At 61.8% G+C, this 14,013-nt stretch overlaps 1 protein-coding gene across 2 annotated transcripts; it reads right to left on the bottom strand.

The window, feature by feature from the left end:
• Positions 1–315: 315 nt before the first annotated feature.
• NACAD (NAC alpha domain containing) lies at positions 316–12,119 on the bottom strand. Of its 2 annotated transcripts, none has more exons than XM_081535194.1 (8): positions 11,496–12,119; positions 1,891–9,387; positions 1,631–1,755; positions 1,487–1,561; positions 957–1,103; positions 730–879; positions 496–618; positions 316–404 (listed from the first exon to the last, which is right to left on the bottom strand). In XM_081535194.1, exons 1-8 carry the CDS (start codon positions 11,560–11,562, stop codon positions 390–392), a joined length of 8,199 nt encoding a protein of 2,732 aa, XP_081391320.1. In that variant the 5' UTR covers positions 11,563–12,119; the 3' UTR covers positions 316–389. The 2 variants fall into 2 exon arrangements, with proteins under 2 accessions (XP_081391320.1, XP_081391321.1); XM_081535195.1 differs by having other exon boundaries at positions 1,643–1,755.
• Positions 12,120–14,013: the final 1,894 nt, after the last annotated feature.

The following is a 14,013-nucleotide window of genomic DNA, read 5'->3' as shown; positions in this document are numbered from 1 at the left end:
CTAGAGTTGGACCACAGCAAGGGGCCAGGAACTTCGGGAGATTAGTGCTGTTCGCCTGAGCAGACGTTACTTCCTGCAGCTCCTCCAGCTCGGAGGCCCCTGCGTTTGGGGAGTTCCTTCCAGAAACTGCTATTCCCAGGCCCATGCCTTGGGCCACAGCCAAGTGACTGGACTGCCCACAATCCCTGGGCAAGGTGGATTCCCTGGGATGCAGGGGATGGGCCACCACCCTCCTTGGGACCTGTGTGGTTTCAGGAAGTGTCTGCACACCTCCTGCAATCCGTTTAGCCAGAGCCTACACTGGAGGAGCAGAGAGGCGATGAAGGGACACCACTTTATTGAGCAGCAGAGCTAGGGGGCAGGGGTGGAGCCGGGTCTCTGGTCAGCAACTACATTGTCAGCTCCTGTGAGAATTGTAGAAAGAGAGGGTCATGTTGGGGGACAGGCCCCGGCAGAGACAGCAGCAGGGCATTTGCGAAGGGGCCAGCCACTCACCATGATGGCGTTGACGATGTCACTCTGGTTGTCCCTCAGGGCCCGCACGGCCTTGGCCCTTGACACATTGGCCTGCGCCATCACCAGCTCGATGTCCCGCAGCTCCAGTCCTGCCTCATCCACCTGGAACAGGATATGCAGGGAGGTGCTGGAGCGGCCCCCTCCCCCAGTGAGAGGCCCCCAGGCAAAGCTGCCCCCCTCCACAAGACTGGGCTGTGGGCCCCTTGGCCTCACCTCCTCCTCGTCTTCCTCCTCCGCCTCCTCCTCGCACTCGGGTCTCACCCTCGGCCCAGGTGCTGACTCAGGCACCAGGGCGGAGGGCTCCGAGGGCACCTTGAACTTCTCAGCCGCAGCTCTGTGCACCTGCTGCGACAGGTCCTCGATCTGCAGCACAGAGGTCAGCTGTCAGCCAAGCCCATGCCCCAGACCCCCACCCCGTGCCCATGGCCAGCCGCTCAGACCTTGGCCTCGCCGAAGACCACGTAGGTGTCTGAGGCTGGGCTCTTAAAGACGTCGGGCTTGGCAATGACAAAGAGGATGTTCTTGGATTTCTGGATGGTGATCCTGGTGACCCCCTGGATCTGTCGTAAGCCAAGTTTGGACATCGCCTGGAAGCACAATGGTCTCAGACCTGGGCATGGGCCCCCGAGTTCCCAGTCGGGGGTTGGGGGAGAGGAGCAAGTCTGGGGGAGACGGTCCACTGCCAGGGGCACAGGGGTTCAGCCACCCACCCTCTGTGGAGCCTCCCAGGTGGCTCCCCGTTTGAGCAAATAGGACATCGGACTCAGGCTGTGAGTCTGTTTCAACAGACAGCCCAGCCCCAGTTACTTCACACAAGGCATCCAGTTACTCCCTTTATCCCAGGGCCCCCAGCGATGGGATTCATCAGCCATGGGGTGGCTGCCAGCCCCACTCTTAAGGTGGCTGGGGTTGTCTGGCCAGCCTGGTCCCTCCTGGAGGGAGCAGGGTCCCAGATGGGTGCCCAGCCCACCTTTCGGGCCTTCTTCTCACTGCGACTCTGCTTGGCTTTGGCGACGGTCTCCTCGCTCCCGCTGCCGGCTGGGGCCTGGAGGAGAAAGGGGGTCTGAGCACCTGAGGGCAGGGCATGGAGCCCTCCCCTGGGTGCACAACCTGCCTTTTCGGGCACCTGGGCTGGGCACTGTGCGGTCTGCGGTCCTGGGAGGTCCTGCTCCTCCAGCTCAGCTGATGACTCCCCATGGCTGTCCGAGTGCTGGCCGGAGCCCAGAGCGTGGGGCGAGTCTGAGGAAGGGGAGTGTGAGGATGGCCTGCCCTTCTGGACAGGATCATGGGGTGAGCAGCTCTGGCATCCCTGCCCAGCCCTCTGCCCCCTGGGTCCCTGGCTTAGGACAGTGCTGCCGCCTGCATCCCACTCACCTTCCTCCAAACTGTCGCCGTCATCCTGCTGCTCGGTGGCTGGGAGCCCTCGAGGGCCGGCTGGGCTCCGGGGCCCAGAGCCAGGAGGCACTTGGCGAGGGGGCGAGAGCCTCGAGGCTGTGTCTTTGGCATGGGTACCCCTTTTGGGGGCTGCCTTGGGGCTGAGGAGGGTAGGGTGGGGTGGGAGGCTGACCTGCCCAGCCCCAGGGGGGGTTGTGATCCCTGAGGAGGCAGCCACCGCCCGCTGGGCTCTTGGCCGAGGTGGTGGGTGGCCCGGAGAGCCCAGGGGCTCCGCGCCCTCAACCAAGTCTTCCCGGGGGCCCCGGCAAGGGCAGGGGGCAGGGGATGCCAGGGGGGGTGGGACTGCCTCCATGAGGACACCAGGAGCAGGGGGCTGAGGGCCCTGGATCCTGTCTTGGGGTGTACTGGGCAGGCCCCCTATGGGGCTTTCTGGAGGCTGCAGTGGGGAGGGGCCAAGGACTCCAAGTGCTGCCTGGGCCTGCTCTCCCCTGCCCAGGCCCAGCACAGGCTTTGGCTGCCTCAAGGGCAGTGGAGATGTTGGGGCAGGATCTTTGGCACAGTGCCCTCCCAGCCTAGGCACAGCTCTTGAAGGAGACTCGGAGCAGGAGCCCAGCCCAGCCTCTGAGGCCACAGCTATGGGAAGCCTGTGCCCAAGAGTGGCCCTTCCCTCCTCCACTGGGCTTGGGGGCCCCAACTGGCCAACCTCCGGGCTGGCAGTAGGACACACCCCTGGGCCATGAACCACTGGCTTTAGGGCCTCATGCCCTTGGTGCTCAGCCCCCAGGGCCTTCTTTGGGGGTGAGCTGGACTCAGCTCCATCAACCCCACGTGCACAGACATCATGACAGGCTTCCTGCTCAGGTGCCAAAATGCCCTTGGCTACTTCCTCCCCACTGGAGTCAGGCTTTGGGGGACCTTGGGCGGCTGTGAAAGGCTCAGGTGTGTCTGGGATCTCTGTGGCAGGCTTGGAGGGGCCTGCATCTCCCTCCAAGGGTGTCCGAGCATCTGCAGGTAGGTCTGGGCCACCCAGATGTATCTGATCCAAGGCCAGAGAGTCTGAGCCTCCAGTGTGGTCTGGGTCTCTTTCCTCAGGCGCTGGCCTTAGTCCCAGGGTCTTTCTTCCTTTCCTATGGGCTGCAGTGGCTGTGGGCCCTGTCCCTTGGGTACAGCCTGTGTCAGTCATCAGGGCCTGAGGGCTGGCACTGGTGGCAGATACTTGACTGGAGGGGAGAACTGCATCCTGCAGGGGCGGGGAGGCTATCAGCTCCTCTTCTTCTGACTGGGGCTCTGGGCTGGCCTTGGAGGCAGATCCTTGGACCAAGGGGAGAACTGCATCCTGCAGGGGTGGGGAGGCTGTCAGGTCCTCTTCTGACTGGGGCTCTGAGCTGGCCTCGGAGGCAGATCCGTGGACCAAAGGGAGACCTGCATCCCCCAGGGATGAGGATGCTGTCAGGTCCTCTTCCGACTGGGGCTCTGAGCTGGCCTCGGAGGCAGATCCCTGGACCAAGGGCACACCTGCATCCTGCAGGGGTGAGGATGCTGTCAGGTCCTCTTCTGACTGCGGCTCCAGGCTGGCCTCAGAGACAGATCCCTGGGCCAAGGGGAGACCTCCGTCCTGCAGGGGTGGGGATGCTGTCAGGTCCTCTTCTTCTGACTGGGGCTGTGAGCTGGCATCAGAGGCAGATCCCTGGACCAAGGGGAGACCTGCATCTTGCAGGGGCGGGGATGCTGTCAGGTCCTCTTCTTCTGACTGGGGCTCCGGGCTGGCTTCGGAGGCAGATCCCTGGACCAAGGCCACACCTGCATCCTGCAGGGGTGAGGATGCTGTCAGGTCCTCTTCTGACTGCGGCTCCAGGCTGGCCTCGGAGACAGATCCCTGGGCCAAGGGGAGACCTCCGTCCTGCAGGGGTGGGGATGCTGTCAGGTCCTCTTCTTCTGACTGGGGCTGTGAGCTGGCATCAGAGGCAGATCCCTGGACCAAGGGGAGACCTGCATCTTGCAGGGGCGGGGATGCTGTCAGGTCCTCTTCTTCTGACTGGGGCTCCGGGCTGGCTTCGGAGGCAGATCCCTGGACCAAGGCCACACCTGCATCCTGCAGGGGTGAGGATGCTGTCAGGTCCTCTTCTGACTGCGGCTCCAGGCTGGCCTCGGAGACAGATCCCTGGGCCAAGGGGAGACCTCCGTCCTGCAGGGGTGGGGATGCTGTCAGGTCCTCTTCTTCTGACTGGGGCTGTGAGCTGGCATCAGAGGCAGATCCCTGGACCAAGGGGAGACCTGCATCCTGCAGGGGTGGGGATGCTGTCAGGTCCTCTTCTTCTGACTGGGGCTCCGGGCTGGCCTCGGAGGCCGATCCCTGGACTAAGGGGAAACCTGCGTCCTGCAGGGGCGAGGATGCTGTCAGGTCCTCTTCTTCTGACTGGGGCTCAGGGCTGGTCTCGGAGGCTGATCCCTGGACCAAGGGGAGACCTGCGTCCTGCAGGGGTGGGGATGCTGTCAGGTCCTCTTCTTCTGACTGGGGCTCAGGGCTGGTCTCGGAGGCTGATCCCTGGACCAAGGGGAGACCTGCGTCCTGCAGGGGTGGGGATGCTGTCAGGTCCTCTTCTGAGTGAGGCTCAGGGCTGAACTCGGAGGCAGATCCCTGGACCAAGGGGAGACCTGTGTCCTGCAGGGGTGGGGATGCTGTCAGGTCCTCTTCTGAGTGGGGCTCAGGGCTGACCTCAGAGACAGATCCCTGGACCAAGCAGAAACCTTCATCCCGCAGGGGTGAGGATGCTCTTAGATCTTCTTCTGACTGGGGCTCAGGGCTGACCTCAGAGGCAGATCCCTGGACCAAGGGGAGACCTGCATCCTGCAGGGGTGAGGATGCTGTTGGATCTTCTTCTGACTGGGGCTCAGGGCTGACCTCGGAGGCAGATCCCTGGACCAAGGGGAGACCTGCATCTTGCAGGGGTGGGGATGCTGTCAGGTCCTCTTCTTCTGACTGGGGCTCAGGGCTGGCCTCGGAGGCAGATCCCTGGGCCAAGGGGAAACCTGCATCCTGGAGGGGCGAGGATGCTGTCAGATCCTCTTCTGAGTGGGGCTCAGGGCTGGCCTCGGAGGCAGATCCCTGGACGAGGCAGAGAACTGCATCCTCCAGGGGCGGGGAGGCTATCAGCTCCTCTTCTTCTGACTGGGGCTCAGGGCTGGCCTTGGAGGCAGATCCCTGGACCAAGCGAAGACCAGCATCCTGCAGGGGCGAGGATGCTGTCAGATCTTCTTCTTCTGACTGGGGCTCTGAGCTGGCCTTGGAGGCAGATCCCTGGACCAAGTGGAGACCAGCATCCTGCAGGGGCGAGGATGCTGTTAGATGATCTTCTTCTGACTGGGGCTCAGGGGTGGCCTCGGAGGCAGATCCCTGGACCAAGCAGAGACCAGCATCCTGCAGGGGCGAGGATGCTGTCAGATCATCTTCTTCTGACTGGGGCTCTGAGCTGGCCTCGGAGGCAGATCCCTGGACCAAGCGGAGACCAGCATCCTGCAGGGGCGAGGATGCTGTCAGATCTTCTTCTTCTGACTGGGGCTCAGGGCTGGCCTCGGAGGCAGATCCCTGGACCAAGCAGAGACCAGCATCCTGCAGGGGCGAGGATGCTGTCAGATCTTCTTCTTCTGACTGGGGCTCTGAGCTGGCCTCGGAGGCAGATCCCTGGACCAAGCGGAGACCAGCATCCTGCAGGGACGAGGATGCTGTCAGATCTTCTTCTGACTGGGGCTCAGGGCTGGCCTCAGAGGCAGATCCCTGGGCCAAGGGGAAACCTGCATCCTGGAGGGGCAAGGATGCTGTCAGGTCCTCTTCTTCTGAGTGGGGCTCAGGGCTGACCTTGGAGGCAGATCCCTGGACCAAGGGGAAACCTACATCCTGCAGAGGCGGGGATGCTGTCAGGTCCTCTTCTGACTGGTGCTCAGGGCTGACCTCGGAGGCAGATCCCTGGACCAAGCGGAGACCAGCATCCTGCAGGGACGAGGATGCTGTCAGATCTTCTTCTTCTGACTGGGGCTCAGGGCTGGCCTCAGAGGCAGATCCCTGGGCCAAGGAGAAACCTGCATCCTGGAGGGGCGGGGATGCTGTCAGGTCCTCTTCTGACTGGTGCTCAGGGCTGACCTCGGAGGCAGATCCCTGGACCAAGCGGAGACCAGCATCCTGCAGGGACGAGGATGCTGTCAGATCTTCTTCTTCTGACTGGGGCTCAGGGCTGGCCTCAGAGGCAGATCCCTGGGCCAAGGGGAAACCTGCATCCTGGAGGGGCGGGGATGCTGTCAGGTCCTCTTCTGACTGGGGCTCAGGGCTGACCTCAGAGGCAGATCCCTGGACCAAGCGGAGACCAGCATCCTGCAGGGACGAGGATGCTGTCAGATCTTCTTCTGATTGGGGCTCAGGGCTGGCCTCGGAGGCAGATCCCTGGGCCAAGGGGAAACCTGCATCCTGCAGGGGCAAGGATACTGTCAGGTCCTCTTCTGACTGGGGCTCAGGGCTGGCCTCGGAGGCAGATCCCTGAACCAAGTGGAGACCCGCTTCCTGCAGGGGCGAGGATGCTGTCAGATCTTCTGACTGGGGCTCAGGGCTGACCTCAGAGGCAGATCCCTGGACCAAGTGGAAAACTGCGTCCTGCAGGGGTGGGGATGCTGTCAGGTCGTCTTCGGACTGGGGCTCCAGGCTGGCCTCGGAGGAAAATTCCTGGACCAAGGGGAGATCTGCATCCTTCAGGGGTAAGGATGCTGTCAGATCTTCTTCTGACTGGGGCTCAGGGCTGGCCTCAGAGGCAGATCCGTGGACCAAGAGAAGTCCTGCATCCTGCAGGGGTGAGGATGCCTTCAGATCTTCTTTTGATTGGGGCTCAGGGCTGGCCTCAGAGGCAGATCCGTGGACCAAGAGAAGTCCTACATCTTGCAGGTGTGAGGATGCTGTCAGGTCCTCTTCTGACTGGGGCTCTGGGCTGGCCTCGGAGACAGATCCCTGGACCAAGGGGAGACCTGCGTCCTGCAGGGGTGGGGATGCTGTTAGGTCCTCTTCTGAGTGGGGCTCAGGGCTGACTTCGGAGACAGATACCTGGACCAAGCGGAGACCTTCATCCCGCAGGGGTGAGGGTGCTCTTAGATCTTCTGACTGGGGCTCAGGGCTGACCTCAGAGGCAGATCCCTGGACCAAGGGGAGACCTGCATCCTGCAGGGGTGAGGATGCTGTTAGATCTTCTTCTTCTGACTGGGGCTCAGGACTGGCCTCGGAGGCAGATCCCTGGACCAGGGAAAGACCTGCATCCTGCAGGGGCGAGGATGCTGTCAGGTTCTCTTCTTCTGATTGGGGCTCAGGACTGACCTCAGATGCAGATCCCTGGACCAAGGGGAGACCTGCATCCTGCAGGGTTGAGGATGCTGTCAGATCTTCTTCTGACTGGGGCTCCAGGCTAGCTTCAGAGGCAGATCCCTGGACCAAGGGGAGACCTGCATCCTCCAGAGTTGGGGATGCTGTCAGGTCCTCTTCTTCTGACTGGGGCTCAGGGTTGACCTCAGAGGCAGATCTCTGGACCAAGGGGAGACCTGCATCCTGCAGGGTTGAGGGTGCTGTCAGATCTTCTTCTTCTGACTGGGTCTCCAGGCTAGCTTCAGAGGCAGATCCCCGGACCAAGGGGAAACCTGCATCCTGCAGAGGTGGGGATGCTGTCAGGTTCTCTTCTTCTGACTGCGGCTCAGGGCTGACCTCAGAGGCAGATCCCTGGACCAAGGGGAGACCTGCATCCTGCAGGGGCGAGGATGCTGTCAGGTCCTCTTCTTCCAACTGGGGCTCAGGGCTGGTCTCGGAGGCAGATTCCTGGACCCAGGGGAAACCTGTATCCTGCAGGGGTGGGAATGCTCCTGGATTCACTTCTGGTTGTGGTTCAGAGCTGGTTGCAGCGGCAAATCCCTGGCCTGTGTCTTCCTTCAGGGTTTGCAGAGAGTTGAGGTCTGCTTCTCCCTTCGAAATCCGGGACTCTGGGCCTAAAGCAGCAGTGTCTCCCTCCTGCAGGGGCTGAGATGCGACTGGGGCAACAGGTACTGGTCCCATGGTGGAGCCTGGCTCTTCTCCCTGGGCCTTAGGGCTCACCGCAATGAGGTCTAGAGATTCCTGTGGGATGTGAGGGGCCATAGCAGCAGAAGACACCTGGGCTGCAGTGGGAACCACCCTCGTTTTCTCGGAGATGGGTTCCTGACTCTTGGCAGCCTGGCCAGCCTCTCCCTCTGACATCCCAAGAGTGAGCTCTGGGCCCCAGGAGGCAGCCTCCCCAGGGCTGTCCTGGAGCAGTGTGGCAGGCTGTGCGTGGGGCTCTCCGCTGTACAGCCTCTCGTCATCAACCCCTGTGTAGGAGGCCGAGTCGGGGTCAGAGGAGGCAGCCGAGGTGTCATCCCGGAAGGCGAAGGCCTCATCCACGCCCTCGGTGATGGACAGGTCGGACAGCGACTGCAGGGAGGATGCAAATGTGCTATCATCCTCGCCCTCCCCGGCTAGGTCCGCTCTGGGGAGGGGGACCTCCTGCTCCTCTTCTTGCTCCTCCTCCTCCACTTCCTCCTCCTCATGGGGCAGGGGTGTCACCTCCACCGCCTCCACCTGGAAAATCAGGCTGCCCTGGAAGGGCAGGAGGTAAGCAGGGATCATCGGGTCGTTGGCCAAGAAGTCCAGCTCGAAGAAGTGGCCCTCCTGGCCCCAGGAAGAGCTGCTGTCTGCTGAGAGGCTGGACTCTGGGGATGAGCTGTCTGGGGTCCCGGCAGGGGGCAGCTCCCTCTCATCGACCACAGACCCAGCTGGAGAGAAGCCCCAGCCCGAGGGCACATCCAGCCCTTCGGCCAGGGCCTGCAGGCTCAGGGAGCAGGATGGGGATGAGGCCCAGCTGTCCCCATCTGCCGTGATGTATGAGCCAGTGGGCGAGGCTGGCGGCGAGTCCCCCAGCTCAGCCTGGGCATCCTGGGCATCCCTGTGGGGCCCAGGGCCAGGGAGCAGGGTGGAGGCTGTCTTGGTGGGGGTGGAGGGAGGAGTGAAGTAGGAATCGGAGTCTGGGGCAGGGAAAGGCACAGGAGGGTCACCCTGAGAACACAACTCGGGGGGTGGGTTCAGGTTAGCATGCCCACCCTCCCAGTCCCTGAGCTCCGGCATGGTTGCCCTGGGCAATGGGGCTGCCTGGCATGTCTCCTCGCCCATCACAATCCGGGGCTCCAGGGAGGCTGGGAGAGGACCTTCAGTAGGCCGAACCTCAGCGGGCCCTGGACTGGGGCCACCCTCTGCCTGGACTGCCCAGGCTGAGGGGGCACGGCCCGGCCCTGCATCCCAGCTGGCTCCCTCAGGCGGGGGCCGGGCACCAGGCTTGCTGTGCAGGAACGTGAGAGCCAGGGCGCTGGGCCCAGATGTCAGGGCACAGTGCTCCAGCTGGTCCCCCTTCGGGGTGGTAGCCGCAGCCGCATCACAGGACAGATCTGTGGAGACAGAAGGGCGTGAGAAGGGCAGGCATCTTCCCTGAGAGGCAGCTCCCTGGCTGCAGCCACCCCTCCCTCAGACAAGAGTTGAGCACAGGACTGAGGGCCCATGAGGGTAGGTGTCCGCTGAAAAGCGAGGTCAGGAGAAGGAAAGGGTATTGCTGTGCCTGAGGGATGATTTCCAAGAGTTCTGACCATGGCAAGCAGCCTGGGGTCTGGCTTTCCTCCAAGATGCTTGTTAAAGATGAGACCAGCGCCTGTCTCTTAAGACACTAACTTGCTGACTCCACGCACGTAATCTGTGCCACCTCAGCTGGGCTTGCCAGGAAAGGTCTGCTCATGACCTCCTAGGTCAGTGGGCCTCTAGGGAGCAGGAAGCCTGTACTCCACTCAGCTCTGGAACATTCCAGATCTCACACTTGCTGTGAAGTGGGAGTCTTGCTTCTCTGCCTCGTCTCTTTCCTTTCCTTGCTGCCTACACCTGAGGACAACCTGTTAGGGTCTCACTGGGCTCCGCTGCCCCACCCCTGTTTCCAGAGTTGGCACACGAGAGAGGGAAAGCAGGGGCCATGGTGTGCTGTCCTCAGCAGGACATCCCAGCTCACTGCTGGCTCGGTGATAGCCATTGGTGGAGTACACAGGGGCCCCACCCTGCCCCATAAGCAGCTCTGAGGGGGCTGCGGGCTCTTGGGGCTCTGAGTGCATCCGGCTGAGTTGCCAGCAGCAGCCACTCCCACAGAGCTGAGGCTCATTTGTGTGGGCCCCATGGAAGTAGATAGGGGCTGCCCAGCTCTGACCATGTTCTCTGGAGGCTTCCACGTTCACCCATGACCACGCACAAGTACATCTCTTGTGCTTCAGCTTTCTGTCTGCAAAGTGGAGGTGAAGCTTAGGGCAGCCCCCTCCCTAGGCTCTGCCCATCTGCTGCAGCGGTGGCAGAACCCTGGGCCCTTGGGCCACACTGCTGGGGTGCTGGCGTGGCCAGAGGGTCCTGAGAAAGGGGTCCTTTGGGTCCACAGGAGTGTGATGAACACCTAAACCCTGGAGGTGGGTGTGGCCGGCGGGGCTGGGTGCTGGAGACCAGGCTCTTGGCGCTGGCCTGGTAGGGTACCCCTGCGCACCCTCATTGGACTCCAGGACCCTGAGGCAGGCTGAGGGTGGGGTTGGGCACCAAGAGGACAGAGGAAGGGAAGCCAAAGGTCAAAGATTTTTGTGCCTCATTCAAAGTTGTTAAACAGTCCAAGCAGACGGCCCCGACCCACTTTACTGGACCCACAGGGAGGCCAGACCCCTGGGCCCAGAATGGGTTTCATCGCCAGGGGACTTCTCACCCAGAGCAAGGTGCCCTTGGCCCTCCCGGAGACACACATGACTGACCTCCTGCCCAGTGGCCATCCTGTCTGGTCTTCCTGGGCCTAAGGCAGAACCCCTCCAACGCTTGCTCCCCAAGTCTCTCCAAGGATTCGGGCTTGCACTCCAGGGCTGATGCTCCCCAGGCCTTGCTCCCCCAGGGCCTCCCACCTTCCAGCCCTCGGGCTTCCCCAGGCCTGTTCCAGGGCAGGCTCCAGCCCTGTTCCTCCCTTCTGGGCCAGAACCAGTCACCCGCCCAGGAGGCAGCTCTCAAGCATGGGGGCGGGGTGGTGGTGGAGGGGGGGGTGGGGAGTAGGGAGGGCAGGCGCCCCGCGAATCCGCATCCCCAGTGGCTGGGTGCAGGTGACAACCCACGCTGCAGGGGCCGTGAGGCCCATTGCCCCCCCTCAGACAATGGGGCGCGGCGGGGGACGCCGACCGGGGCTGGGAAGCTCACGCTTTCAAGTCGCTTTTGGCTCCTGGAGGACATCTAATCCACCCCGCCCTTCCCTGCGGTCCTGAGTAGGGGCCAGGGCTGGGCTACGTTGGGCTAGGACTGGGGACCAAGGAAGGGGACAGGGCGGGGATGGACAAGGGAGGGAAACGGAGAGAGGGCGGGGAGGGGGGCGCGAAGAGAAAACGGGACGGAGATGGTAGAGGGATAGGGTCGGAGAGGGAGAGGGGTAGAGACGGGAACGGACGAAGAGGGGTTGGCGGAGACACACGCAGGCGGGAGGGAGAGCTCGCCGCGGCCTCACCTGTGCGGGGTCCCGGCCCGCCCGCCTCCGGCAGCAGCAGCTCGGCGCGGGCAGCCTCCCCGGGCATGGCCTGGCCGTACGCCCGTCCTTCCGTCCACTGTCTGTCCGTGAGTCCGTCCCGCGGAGCCTGCGCGGCCACCGCCCCTCGGCCGGGGGGTGAAAGGGGTCAGTGGATGACGTCAGCGCCGCCCCGCCCGCCCAGCGCCCCGAGTGAGCGAGTGAGCTTGCGCGGGCGCGCCAGGCACTGCGGTGTGCCGGGAGCGCAGGGGGTGGAACAGCCTCCCTCCCTCTCTCCCTCCCTCTCTCCCTCCCCATACCCCACCCCGACTGCACCCTCCTCCCGCGGTCCGAGGCCCCGCCTTTCCCGCAGCATCCCACCCCTTGGCCCCCCTCCTCCCCTCCACTAACGGGAGAGGGGTTCAGGGCCAGTCGGAGGTATCACCCCTTAGTCGGGTCGGGAAGAGGCAGAAGGTCGTCAGCATTCAGGGTGCGGGGCCGGGGAGGGTGTTGGGGATTCTGGGGGACCGGCGCTTTGGGGGTGGCGGCGCCATAGGCCCCCTGCTCGAACACCCGGCTCCCAGCTGCCTGGGCAGGGGTCCTCATCCTAGCCCAGTGCCTCCATCCAAGAGGTGAGCTGGCGCCGCAACTCTTCACTGATTGGTCGGTCCTCGCACGTCGGTCTCCGTGGCAACCGCCTCCTGGCTCTATGGCAACCAGAGCCGGCAGGCAGGAGCGCATCAGGGAAAGCAGCCCCAGGGGAGCCTCGGGTTGACTGGTCCCCGCGGTTCCCCGCAGCTCAGCGCTGTCCCATCCTTCAGCTCTTGGGCAATGGAAGGAAGATGGAGAAGCTTGCTTTCCTCCATTCTCAGCAGACGTCCCTGCCACACCCCCAAGGTTGCAAACCCTCCCTGAGCTTTCCGGAGATGCGCCCTTGCTTTGACACAGGCCCTCCTGCACTCAGATTCACCGAGCATCCGCCCCGTGCCAGGCTCTGGGAGACAGTTGAACATTGTCACCACCCCAGAGCTAGACGGGGGCGGGGGTAGGCAATCAGAACGGCCATTGTTGTGGGGGTGTCTCCTCCATCCTCAATCTTCTGTTGGCTCTACCCCGGAGCCCATGGAGCCAGGGGCTGCCTACTGGGCATCTCCCCAACACAACAGGCACCAGACCCATCATGTTCCAATCTAAGCCCTGCATCTTGCATCCCTCTCAGTCGCTGGAAATCTGTCCATCTATCCACTGATGGGGAGCTCCTCTTCTTTGTCCCTTTCCTCCACACCGATCTTCATCCTCACCTCCTAAGAGTTTCTAAGTTGTCTCCTCCAGGGAATTCCCTAGTGGCCCAGGGATTAGGACTCGGTGCTTTCACTGCTGGGGCCTGGGTTCAATCCCTTGTGGGGGAACTAAAATCTCACAAGCTGCGTCATGGCCAACAACAAAAAAACTTGCTTCTTCCTATGGCCTCTCTCTCATCACCTTAGCTGAGTCCTTCATAAGTCTTCACCGTTCTGCCAACCTCTACCACCTGGCCAACACCACTGAGATTCCAGAAAACAGAAGGTTTTCATCAGTGCCTGAGTAGCTTCTTGTTTGGACAGGATGACACAAGTTTGTCTCTCTGCTCCTCCTGACTAACCAATCAAGATGTGGGAAATTAGAGACCACCAGAACTGAACTAAGACAAAAAGAGAAAGGTGAGCTGGGGAGGGACCCCAGGTTTGGAGGAACAGCAGAGCAGCCTACTCAACAGAAGAGGACCCAAGTCTGGCATTTCCTGTCACCACCAGCTACTACATACTGGGAGGAGGACCAGGCATTCACCCTCATATGCACTGGGCCCTGTGACAACTCTAGGGAGTGTGACAGAACTGATATTGAAGATCAAGGGGAAGCCTCCTGATAAGGGGCCAAGGGAAGCCATTCCTCCCCACCTCATGCACCCCTTCTCTGGTTCTTGCCCCCGACCTGAGTCTCTGGAGGGTGGTGGCCACTGGCGAAGGAAATTGCACCACAGCAGGATTTCAGCCCAGCAAGCTGGTTCCCCCCCCCCCCCAACACACACAAAGGCACAGGATGCTCCAGCCCAGGAAGTGCCTCATATCCATTCAAGAGCACCAGCAGAGCCCAGTGGCAGACCAACACAGTGCTGTGAGTCATGAGAACCACAGGCCATGTAGCCCAGGACTGCAGCTTGAACCCAAACAGGCTGACTGCCTGCTAAAATTTGAACATGACAGCCTATCTGGGGTACATGTTTAAAAAAAAACACCCATCATACCAGGAAAATCAGGGACGAACCCAACAATAAGGAAAATTACAACTAAAATAAGAAAAATGTTAAGAAACACAGAACTGAATGAAAATAAAAATATTAAATTATGTGGTCTGCAGGTAGAAGTGCTGAGAGGGATATTTATAGCACATTGGAAGAGAGGAAAGGTCTCAAATCAATCATCGAAGTTCCTACCTCAGGAAACTAGGAAAAGGACAAAATCAACTAAACTCAGCAGTAAGA

Source organism: Giraffa tippelskirchi, chromosome 10 (genome assembly GCF_054371585.1).
Source record: "Giraffa tippelskirchi isolate mGirTip1 chromosome 10, T2T-mGirTip1v1.2.pri, whole genome shotgun sequence".
NCBI classification, from domain to species: domain Eukaryota; kingdom Metazoa; phylum Chordata; class Mammalia; order Artiodactyla; family Giraffidae; genus Giraffa; species Giraffa tippelskirchi.
This window is presented reverse-complemented; position numbering and strand designations above follow the sequence as displayed.